This window comes from Hippoglossus hippoglossus, chromosome 21 (assembly GCF_009819705.1).
Source record: "Hippoglossus hippoglossus isolate fHipHip1 chromosome 21, fHipHip1.pri, whole genome shotgun sequence".
In the NCBI taxonomy this organism is placed as follows: Eukaryota; Metazoa; Chordata; class Actinopteri; order Pleuronectiformes; family Pleuronectidae; genus Hippoglossus; species Hippoglossus hippoglossus.
In genome coordinates, this window is record NC_047171.1 from 2,841,306 (window position 1) to 2,854,036 (window position 12,731).

A 12,731-nucleotide genomic window follows, 5' to 3' on the forward strand; every position below is an offset into this window, starting at 1 on the left:
ACTCAAAAACTACCGAACCACTTTCTATTCACGTTCACCTCATTAGCCACAGACTCCAAGAAAATGTGTTCAGCAGTTTTTTTTTAGACATGTTTTACTACCTGAGCAAATAAGACTTTGCTGTGATAAGTTTCTTTTCTCTGGTTATTGTTACCGTGAACATATTTTCTACCTGGAAATTGAAATGCAATGCAAACTGATTGGCTATAAAGAAATACATCCACCCACCGAGCTCCAGCAGTGCTGACAAATCCGTGAATCCATCAAAGACAAAGGATGAACACTTCCTCACATTAACAGTCCCCCTCTGTGAGGGAGGTAACGTCGGTGTGGTCACTGCTAATGGAAGTGTGGAGGTGGGGATTTATTTACTGATTGTGAGCGGCTGTCGAGAGGACTGGCTCCAGTGTCAGACTTCAGACGTGCGTGGGTGTAAATAGCATTTCCTCAGCTATTGAAAAGCTGAAAATTTAAAGAGGAAATTAGGCCCAGATGGCTGCAGAACATATAAATAAACACTCTCTGTGAATTGGAGGAAAGACGATTGAAAGAGAATTGAAGGCGAGTTCTATATCCTGCCGCTGATTGAAGAAAGCCGAGCCAACCCGTCGCTCTGACTGATGGATGGACTGTGAGATCCGGAGGTCAGGTCTGGACTGACACAGGGTCCAAGGCCTCGTGCATTCTCTCCTCCACGTGCACTGCAGAGGTCTTGGCTGCATCAGCAGGGACTAATTCTGTCATGTATATCAAAGAGGGAGCCGTCATCGTTCCATAAAAGAATACACATGCTGCATATGAATGGAAGATGAAGAGAAGGAGGAAGAGATGAGACAGATTAAAAGGAATATGTGAGTGGACCAAGTCAGAGTTGTGCTGTGCTGTCACTGCAGAGGCACATCACACAATTTACTGAACCTGCACTAATGTGTTCACTCTCCAATACAAATTTAGACTTTATTAGGCGACTAAAAAAAGATCCAACACGTAAAAAGACTCGGAGGAAATTGGAACAAAACAAGCAGGAATAGAGTGAAGTGAGTAAAACACCAGCAGGTTTTAAAGAAAAAAAAAATAGTCGTTGTTATGTAACATCAGACGCGTTATCCGCGGGCCAGAGATTATAGACGAGTGCGAGGGATTAGTCCACGTGGAACCCGTGTGGTCAAGGGCAGCGTGGCAGGACTGAATGCACAGAATCAGCTCATTGTGAGGAGTGTGGAGCAAATCCACCGCAGCTGCTGATCTCCAATAAAACATGTAATGTAATAAAACTGTGGTGAGAAAGAAACCCTCACAGTTCTTTTTCCTGACAATGATGGAGAACTGGATTCCACCCAGGGGCCATTTGAGATTATATAACATTCTACAATTGCTCGTCTTAAACTGTTTTAAATCTGTTTGTTTGTTTGTTTTGTTTCCTTTCTGTTATAAGTGTTCCTCCCTTGCCTTCAAATTACTGAACGAACATAAATCTCTATCGTGTGACGTCCAGAACTGCTTTCCTTTGCTGAGGCATCTGATGTCAGATGGTAGTGGTGATGATGTTCACTGTTCACAGCTGTTTTTTCCGTCCGTCCTTAGAAAAACTGATTCTTTGAAAGAGTGACTTTTGAAAAGTGCTGCGAGTCGCAGCTTGTCCCAAACGGAGATGCAGATTCAGTTCATAGAGCTCGAGCAGAACGAGGTTGTTGCATCTACTGCAGCTTGGAGCTCATTGTTGCTTCGGGACACATCAATCAATCAATCAATCAAATTTTATTTGTATAGCCCATATTCACAAATCACAATTTGTCTCATAGGGCTTTAACATGGTGTGACATCCTCTGCCCTTAACCCTCAACAAGAGTAAGGAAAAACTACTTAAAAACCCTTTTAACAGGGAAAAAAGAACGTAGAAACCTCAGAGAGAGCCACATGTGAGGGATCCCTCTCCCAGGACGGACAGAAGTGCAATGGATGTCAAGTGTAAAGGAGAACATCAAGATAAAGGTTTTAGCAGCATTGATTAGGGTAAACATTTTGAAGTATAACTGAAGGTCAGTGAATTGGTGGATTAATGTCATTAATGGTCAAGTGTCTGAGGAGAAATACTATGTATCGAGCAGTCCTGCTGCAATCATAGTCCATGGTCAGCAGCCAGCAAGATCATGATCCACCATCAAGATCGGATGCCACTATAGTCCACAGTTATTGTCCACTGCCGCCATTAGGATCCATCATCAGCTGCCACCTCGGTCGTGGTCCACCACCAGTATCTGATGCCAACACGATAAAGGATCTGCCTTTGTTATCACGATCAGCCAGCACGATGCAGAATCCGCCATACTGGATCCACCATTACGATCTCTGATACGTGATCCACAGATCCTAATCCATGATGTGGCCACAGCCGCGGCCCTGGGTCTGCGGACAATAAGGCAAAGGGACTCCGGGGAAGAAGTCAAGTCAGTAACATGTATTGATGGGATATGAATTACTTTGATGTGATAAAGATTGAGAAGAGGAAGGAGAAGGGGAAGGAGAAGCTGGAAAGCTGGAAGCTGGAAAGAGAAGCTCCGTGTGTATAATGTGGAACATCAGTTCCACATTATACAATAACCAAGTTTTCTGTTTTCCTTTAGTTTACTTTTCTTGTCCTGGAGCCTTTTTGTCAAATCAGCATATGCACTCACTCACCAGCAGATTCAGATGTCATAGCAGACCTTTGTTCCTGCATGATAAGAAGATGCACAAACAAAATCAAACAATTCCTCACTTTTGCAAAGGTTTGCAAAGACAACAACTGTCAGCCTTTTTATAAGACCTTATAAGTTATCTGCTCTCCGATGGGTTTTTTGAGACAAACTGGCACTTTGGAATATTTTTAGCAGGTTCACAACCAGAAGCTTGGGTGAGCGGTATAGATAATTGATGGATGGATTGATGGATGGCTCTGGCAGCTTCAGAGCAGAAACAAATTCTCCTTCTGAATGAGGTTTCAGGCTCTTAGCTATAAGCTCGACAATGCGTTTCATTGTCTCTGTCAGAATCAGGTGAAAGCTGCTTGTTGGACAAAAAAACTCCACTGAAGAGCTCAAACTTTATCCAAAAGCCTTTGTCCTTCGCATCTCATCCAGTTTAGCTGCATGTTTCCAGCTGTAACTGACCTTTTTCATTACTGTGATAGCTTCCATGCAAACTAAACATCCTGGCTTCTATTATACTTTCACAAAAACATGTTGTTTGTCCATTTCTCTACTATTTTATATAATTGACCACCTCTGCCTTAGAGGGTAGAACAATAAACATTCATTAAAATTGTGTGGATAGCAAAACTGTACCGTAAAGCACTTTGAGTGGTCATTAAAAATATAATACAGACCATTTAAAAAACTCGATATGAGAACTTATTATTGTGTAATTTGACAAGCTAACATCACTCACTTCTCACTCATAATAGTAAATGACACTGATAATCCCCTGAGTTCACACTTTACTGCCGTCTGCTCGTGGAGACAGGATTAAGATGGAGAAGAGCTTTGGCTTCTGCTGGAGTTGCCCCGAACACATTGATGCTGCTGTATAAATCCAGACTCTTCTGTTTTAGTGCATTCAAGTGTTTATACCGTAAACTGGGCTTGAATGTGTATTATGTGTCATGTATTGTTCACAGTACATAAGCATGTGTGGGATATACACTGTTTTGCACATATTGTTTATGCATACAACTGAATCTGCTGGGATGACAGAACAGTGGGTGACTTGGTAGAGTAATGGGCAGGAGACAAAATAGGAAGTGGCCGACGCTGTGACATCTACAGCTTGTTGTGTTCATCATCACCATCAGAGGTAGAGATTATGAAAATCAATAAGGGATACAAGACTTGTGGGTTCCCCATTTAAAAAGGATTAAGCTGTTAAAATAGTTTTGGACACCAGCTCCGCCTCCGTGCTGTTACTGTCTGTCGCTGCAGTCCCGTCCTGCCCGGTGACATTCTGGTGCTGAACTGTTTCCTGTCACAACTCGACCTTTCATGCATCAGAAGCCGCCCACTCTCTAGGACCGGATACATGCTTTCAAGTGGAGGTAAGCAGTGGCCTTCAAAGTGCTCTGTGATAAGCAAACAGAAGAGGGGACCTTTACTTATTGATGTTGAGCTGCACCAGGCGGCGAGGACGACCTCTGGCTGCCGCAGGACTGTGACTCCGCGAGAGCTCACATCAAAATATAACAGGCAGCGCACTCTTGGTCACACATTTCCAATCTACGAGAGTGTGAGGTGTCCTCCGAGCAGGTTTCAAGCTTTTCTTTTCACGTCTCCCTGCAGTGAAACACACTGTGGTCTGCAGGGGATCTCCGGCTGTCAGCGGCTGGGCTGTGGCTGCCTGCACATCACAACAACACTGAGGACTTCAGGAAATTACTGACAGAAAACCTTGCCATGGAAATACATTGAAAAACTTGTTTTCAATATAATGATATCAACCATAATTATACTTACAATACAAGACTACTTCAAGGACTAAGCAGAGAACTGTGCCTTATATCTTTCTTTACTGATGTTAGTGTTCTCTTGATTACAGCAGTTGATCTCTCCCTATTTAAATGACCATAGATAATCATAATAGACACTGTTGATATTGTTTTTTATGTTTTTGCAACGCAGCCTTTGAGGAATCGATTTAAATGAATAACAAATTCCAGATTTATCTCATACAGCATCAAGAAGCGTGAGCTAGATACTTGACGTATAGTCTCCAACTAAACAATGGCCTAGAAATCAAAGACCCCCTGCTGGGAGGGGACTCATATAGGCTCTGCAGCTTAGTGCATTTCTCTGGGGGTTTACTTTGGATTGATAAAGTCACTGTGAAACTGGGGAAAGAATTTTGCACCTGAAAGGAAGACAGACTGACTCTGTATATATCTGATGTTTTTATTCAGCTTTAGGTTGTGACTGAGTAATCCAAAGTAAATCTGAACACATGTAGTGATGATGTTATCGATAAAGACAAGCTCCATGGGGGGGGGGTTAAAGTCATTACAGATAAGTGAAATAAAAATCATCCCAATTGAATATTTCAAACAGAAATCGTTGTCAGGCTGTGAACAGTCTTCAATCCTTCATTAATTTACTGCTGGTTCTCGTGTCCAAATTATAATAAATTTGGTCTGAGAGTTGAAATATAATATTTCTTGCTGATGAATGCATAATTAAACACACGTTTCATTGGACGAGACTCTATGTGGACTTTAGGTTTATACATCATCAGCACTGGGCCTTATTATTTATTCATGTACAGTATAATTACACTGGCTACACGTTGTTAGGCGTTTACTTTTATACCACAGCTCTTAAATGAGCAGGTCCTGGAGATAACAGAAAAATGTAATAACTCTTAAAACATGACGTCCTTACATGCAGGAGATTGTTTTAATCAGTTTTAAAATGTTACGTAATCTGTCTGCATTGGAGTAGAAGCTCATATTCTAGTGCACAAACTTAATTCCTGTGCCAGCATCTGTCCACTCGTGCCTAGAAATCATTTTAGGGATTTTTTGGGGAAAGGCTGTGACCCTTTCTGTGTATTTTCCACCACATGGTTCACAGCCTCCACATTCGAGTTAGAAACGGGTTATTGAAGACTAACTTGGCTGCTGCGTTACTCTCGGCTGGATGAGCAGCTCGCAGCTGGCGCACCCGCAGATCAGTGTTCACGCACAGGGACTCATTGGCTGAGGACGCGTTCGTGTCACATTGACGAAGAGGAGCCGATGAAGAGCTCGAGGAGCAGCGGACGTGTTTGAGCTGATCGGACTCAGGCTGCGGCGCGTGGACCGGAGTTTCTCCTGCTTTTCTCCCGGAGCTGTCCGACGTGCTGAAACATGAACCAGAGCGCGGGAGCCGCGCAGCACAGCCGGAGATACTCCAGCGACGGAAAGGTAACATGGGGCCGCTTGTCCCCGTCGCGTGGACGTCTTCATGATGGGACAGAAGGGGCAGAAGGGTCCCTCGGTCTGTGTGTGTGATGCTAAACTTTCAGTGGGGGGGTTAAAGTTGCCAGGAACAAAACTAGAGAGCACGTGGAGGCAGTTTGTGAGAGGAGTGTGAACTTGTGATGGTCAGATGTGTTTGGTGCTGTAGCGCAGGCACAGTGTCGGATAAATGATTTAACTGCAAAGCTGGAGAAACCGTGTTCCGGTTTGAGGACAGTGTGTCCATGTGGATCCTCTTCATTATTTATCCATCTTTGAAAATACTGACACATGTGGCGGAGCAAATATTAACATTTAATATCGATGCGGGCATTTTGACTTGATGTGGAAGGGATGAAAGTGACTTTGTACCAAAGCTGTGTGTGTGTGTGTGTGTGTGTGTGTGTGTGTGTGTGTGTGTGTGTTTGTGTGTGTGTGTGTGTGTGTGTGTGTGTGTGTGTGTGTGTGTGTGTGTGTGTGTGTGTGTGTGTGTGTTTGTGTGTGTGTGTGTGTGTCCTGTTTGTCTGACAGCAGGGAAAGTGTCGGTTTCTAGAGAGAAAACTAAATTGTTAAATAGGTAAAAAACAACAACAACAATCTGGTTATGGACATCAAACTGTGGCCTGACGGGGGTGCAACATTTGTCTTGTCCTAACTTCAGCTGACTAAGCTCTAACCCAGGAGGCTTTGTGGCATCATAGCCGATGTCAAGCCAATGAAAGTATTGATTAAGATAACAAGGTAATACAAAGTGGTTATTCTTTATAATTTATTCAGAAAGAAAACATTGAGCCTCTAATTCTCAGTATAGTAAAATGAACATAACACTGTATATTTATTTCACTGTATGTTTTGTTATTGTCAACATTCCCCTCAGAGCACAAATGAGTGTGTTTGGAGTTTGCTCATCTTTAAAGCTTTATCCCATCAGGAGGTAAAACACCAAACAAGTGGGAATCTTGACCCGTCTGTGGTGCAGATGCAGGTCAGTGGATCGATGTCAGTAGTCTGCATATGATCTAAATATGAGGGTGATGACTCTAATCGATATGGAAGCGCTGCTCCTATAAACTAATGGACTGGCATTGTTATTTCTGGAGCCACATTAGTCGTGGGAAGTGTTAGTTTCTCTCCAGGGATCAGGGACTAATTTAAATTACCTTGGTACAAGATACACTTAGTATCATTACATTACAGAATCCTGTTCCCATTATAACCAGCTGTAGAAAGTGGAAGATGTGGGCAGTTGTAACACCCCCGCATGGGCTTCGGGGGAGGATTAAATATGCATGTGCACGTGTATGCATTGCTGGGGGTTATCCAGATGTTTGATTTTGCTTCATCCTGTCGATCCATTAAAATATGGATGTAAACAGTGAAGCTCAAAAATGTTCCAGGTGTTACAGTTGTCATGGTTTCCTGATATTTAGATTAAACATAGCTGCACTTTATTTTGAAAGATTTCCACTAAACAGATTGTCCATTTGGATAGAGATGCTCAGATGATTTAGTTTCTCAGACTAATTTGCTTCTTACAAACCAGTCATGGACAAAGTTAGTAGACAGGGTTGGAGTGAGTTCCAGTGATTCAGTGGATCATCAGTTTCCAGTGACAGAATCTCCCTGTGGACACTCGTGACTCAGAAAGAGCTTGAACATGAAACATTCCTCCCTGTGCACTGCCACGCTCTTTTAAGTGTAACCACTGTTATAATCACACACGTTTTTACTGAATGGTAGATTATCATAATCGTACTTGGTTTGGATTCCCCAGCAGGGAATGTGTTGTGGGGCTGAGCTGCCGCTGCTGGGAGCAACAATGCAGATAAAGGGATCATGTTGTGTTTTAGAACAGTGGGTGTTTGCCTGTAGCTCACAGTGGGATTGGAACTTGTGTTATATTCTGTCACCTCTTTGTCTGGTCTCTCTCTCGGAATTGTTTCGGTTTTTCAAATTCCACTCAAACACTTCAAGCCGTTTACTCTTGGTCGTGTGTCTCATGACATCTAACTGATATCAAAGAGCCAAGAGGGATTCAAGATGAATGAACTGTCCAGTTGTTCAAACCACCTCCTCTGGTGGTTGCATGTATTATCTTTCTTCTCTGAGATGTTCAGTCTTTACCTGATATCAATCGATTTATTCGAAAATTTGACTTCTTACCGTTGTACCATATAGATCGCTCCCTTCCACTCATGTGCTTGTGACTAGTATTCTTGTTTTAGGGATTTGGGACTTTGGGACTCTGGGATTTCAACAATCGGTATATTATCTGTACAGTAGCCTAATGATGAAATGAATCCATTTGTCATGGCAAGCTAAACGAGCAATACAAGCATACAGAGATCCTTGAGTCTAAATAAACAATGAATGGTTAATACATATATGTTATCTATCAAATCTTTTCTAAATCTTGATCCAAAGCTGTAGGTCCAACTGTTTCCTCTTAATGAAATTCCAAAATCTACCCATAATTATTTTTCTCATTCCAGTATAACCTGATTTAAGTATTGACTCACCCACTAAAAGAACACAGGAAATTAAAAAAAGCACAGATGGTTTAAGCTTCCTTCCATTCGAAAGCAGTGCAGTGACGTATGCAAAGTCTTGTTTGACCAATTAAAGTGGACCCACCCACAAGTCCACCCAGTCCTGGCTTTACAAACAGCTGTCAAACCCAAAACCTGGAATCTGTAACGTCAGCAGAGTGAGAACCAGCAGGTTGACAGAGACCCTGGGCTCTGACTTTGCTCATAAAGCCTCACGACAGACAAACAGCTGCTGAGAGCAACTCGCTTGTTTGTTCAGGACAACAAGTCCGACCGGCTCCAGACGAAGAAATCTGAAAAACCAAATGGCTGCCGTCTCCTCTAGTGAGCAAACTCCGTCTAACGCAGCTCACCCATCAGCGCAGACTAACAGTGCCGTCTTCGGGGACGGCCTGGTGTGTAATTTAAAGGAAATCCTCTCGGCACATTAGGGCTCACCGGAGAGAGAACCCCGGGCGCCACAGGGAGCTCCCACTGCGGGACAGATGGGTGAACATTCTGGCTTTTGTCCCGTCCCTCCCTGCAGAGGCTGTTTCCGGCAAATGTGACTGAACACCAAAACCAACATATGGAAAGAAATCACCGTCCCCGGCTCTCCAGGGGCGAGAGGACATTCAACTGCGAACGCTCTCGCAGTTTTATTAATGTTGCTTTATGCACAGGCACAACCCACAAACACAGCCAACAAACAGGAATTAGATAGTGAACGATTCTCTCTCTCTGAGGGAAAAATATAGGAGTGGATTGTAAAATAAATCCTGGAACAAGTTGACCATAAGTTACAGTAGAAGAGTAATTAGGAGTGCAGTTAATATCTCAGCAGCCTCGGAGCCGCTGGCTTTTTATAAACAGGAAAAGCAAGACTGTGTAAAACTGACTTGGTTTCACTTGTGAACCTCGGTCTGTCAGAGTCAGACAAAGCCCTGCGACTCCACAGCTGCTTCATACCAGTTGACAAGTGGCGTTGTTTCTTCAGTTTAAACGTATGCACGGTTCTCGGCGGATGTCAGAAGGTTCACAGCAGAATCTGAATCGCTGCTGAAAGACTGTGGAGACGTGGCGTTCTGCTCACAGACGTCAGGACGAACGCAGCTGTCAGCTCTTTGTGCTGCGTTGGCTGTTCTCCACATGATGAGGTCATGAGAAAAATCCTTGAATCTGGTTCAACTCTTACTCAACCACTGCCAGCTGCACCTTTGGTTTGTCGTATTTAAGCTCCTCAGATTCCCTTGGAATCGGAAACCAAACAACAGAGACACATACGAGTCTGGTTGAATGTGAACAAACTCTCAACTCCTCAGTTCATCAGTTACTTTTGAATTACACCCATCGATTGTTTGAATATTGCTCCGATGGCGTCCTGCGAGTGAGGTGCAGCCAGTGGAACAGCAGGAGAGCCAATCTGAGGCCGGCTCTGTGAGCACATGATGGTGATTGCAGTTCCGCGGCAGTTTCCCCTGAACGTGGAGCACAAAGCTAAGACGACAGGTGGAAGGCAGACATGTGTCGGATGTGTTTTTTCCCATTGCACGTTGATTGCAGTATTATCCAGATGATTCCTGTGCACCCCGTTGGCTTGACTGTGCTACAGAGCGCCCTGATGGTAATGAGGGTGTGCTTTAATGATACAGGTTCCAGAGTGACATCACAAATAACACATGGCACATCTCACGTAATAATATCATATAATAAGGCCTGTTGAGTTCTGTACAGAGTGAAATGCGTGTGTTTCTCTCTTGTTCATGTTAAGGTTTCCTTTGCTGTTCAACGTGTTTTCAGTCTGGGACAGTGTGTTCGTGACAAAGAGCTTCAGCCAATCTTCAGTGTGTGAGATGAAATGTCACTTTACGCCCTCTGAGAATTTGCTATGAGAAAGTAGCTATAGAATCAAAGAAGTGATAGAAACAAAACAAGAAGTTGTCATTGTCACATTTCCACCAGTAGAGACAGAACCTGGTGAGTAAACGAATGAAGTTTGATGCTGAACTCTGGGTTAGGCTCATTTCCACTCATGTAGTGATTCAAGAATTTAAAGATAAACCGATTAAATTACAAGATCATTAAATTCCAGATTACTTAATTAACTGAGGCTAAAAAGAATGACTGTGATTTATCGCAAACAAAATGGGCTGTTGTGGTTTAGTTATGAATCCATGTTGTAGCCCCCCTGTCGATGGAGAACTCATCAATCACTTCGAGGTTCAACCCACACAGAGACTGCAAGATCTGTAGCTGCTCGTATTTCAGAAAGCAAATGATGCAGAAGGAGGTTTTGTAATGAGTGTAAATGATCATTGTGATATTTTAATAAACAAGCTTAAAGCTGCCAAGCTTCCATATCCATTAATATCCTCTTCCCTGGTGAACAGCCAGTGAGACGGGCGACCTGACTGAGAGCTGAACTCTCGCTCCCTCTCAGAATCCTGTGAACTAAACACACAAGCATTCAGCAAGGGGCAGCACCTCCTTCTGCCACTCACTGCATGTGCTTCTCTTCACATGGGCGAGACACAAGATTCTCTGAGTAGGGATGAGAAAGGAGTTTGAAATACAGTTTCTTTCTCTTCTGCTGCGCAAGAAAATGTGAAAATCATCCATAACATTTAAGCAACCCTCACTGTAACTCACAGGTTATTGTGCATAGATGCATATGGATAATATTCAGAGTGAGGTGTAAAAATACATCATCTGTCTCCCTTTTGACTTTAATGTTAACATGGTGGACTTGTGTCTACATTTCTGTCTTCGGACCAGCATGTCTGATGACAGGGGGGGGAGTTTTAAAATGTGAGTGCACTCTGTCTGCCAGACTGTGTCAGCTGGTTTATAGTGGGGGGGGGGGGGGGGGCAGGTCCTGAGATCACAGGGAAGAAAGCAGCGAGGCAATGGGCCTCCGGTCCGAGGACGTGGAATGAAATGGAATTCACTGCTGCCTTTAGCAGCTTGAATATGGTTTCAATGATTTATATCAAAATTGACAATATCATTTGTCTTTTTTCTCCTCACCACGGTTGCTAGTGCTTGTTGGGTGTTTAAATTGTTCTTCTATGTGAAAGCTGCCTGGAGATAATGTCTGCTATATATAGCTCTATAGAAATGAGATTGCAGTTGCACTCGGTGGAGCACAGGTGTTAATTGAAGGGACCCTAACACCAGTTTTTCAGGAGCGGTGCTTTGTTCGCACACAAACAACTTTCTGGATAAAACCTGCCCACTTTCCAAACTGGGTCAAAACAACACGTTTCCCAAATGCAAATTAATTATTCTCAGCTGTGATGACATTTCGTGCTACACAGACTCAAACTGAAATCATGATTAACTTTATTTTGAATAACTTTGGAAATGCCGGGTGTTTGGGATAAATACAACAACACAGTTTAATACATAAATCAGATACTGTTTAATTCCTGTCTCAGCTCATTAGAATTTGATTTGTAATCCTGAAAAACACAATTCACTGAACCTTTGTGATGTATAAGTAGGTTTTGTTAAAGCTATAGACAGGAACGTGTTTACATGAAGCAGCAGCATTAAATATGAGAGTGAACTTATGTTCTTTGTTATTCTCTTTTTTCATAACTTCCTTCACTCTGCTCTGTAAATAGTTATCAATGAACCCAAAGCTACAGAATAAAGATCATTGTTATACAGATATTGAAGAAGCTGATCTGGAACCTGAAGTGGTTCCTCACAGTGCGGACACCGTCCAGTGAATAACGGTTCTTGTGATGAATCTTTGCAGAACCACAGAGTCTGATGAAGAACCGTTATTCCACTGAGCTGTTTCAGAGTAAATTAATAAATATAATAAAATAGAAATAGAAACTGGATTATTAGTGATCCAGTTGTTAGGGGCTGGACACCTCACCTGTCACTGAGTGTAGATCTGGGTCGGGGGGGAGTGGAGCCAGCAGCACAGTGGTTTCTTATGAGCATCATAATCAATCAGGGGACAATCCATCCAAATTCCTTCTTCACTTTCTTTTACCTTGTGAAATAGGGTGCCCCCCCGCCCCCCTTTCCTTAATATATCAAATAAAAGTTAATGAATCTGGGCGGAAATAAATCAGACGTGTAGGGGAATGGTTTTTATGAGTGTGTGAAATTTTGTGCAGATTCAAATATAAATCCAGATCTAGTGAATTTAAATGTGGTTTCATAAGAGGACTGTTGGACATGTGCTCTACTAGACATTCTAGTTGGTTTGGTTTTTGTTTAAACGA

General features: G+C 42.8%; 1 protein-coding gene across 1 annotated transcript in view; it reads left to right on the forward strand.

Moving 5' to 3' along the window:
- Positions 1–5,676: 5,676 nt before the first annotated feature.
- LOC117755251 (inactive dipeptidyl peptidase 10-like) overlaps positions 5,677–12,731 on the forward strand; it is a 63,285-nt gene continuing 56,230 nt past the window's right edge. Inside the window, exon 1 of the mRNA XM_034574887.1 lies at positions 5,677–5,926. Coding sequence (XP_034430778.1) covers positions 5,870–5,926 — 57 coding nt within the window. The 5' untranslated portion in view covers positions 5,677–5,869. The remainder of the gene's footprint in view (positions 5,927–12,731) is intronic.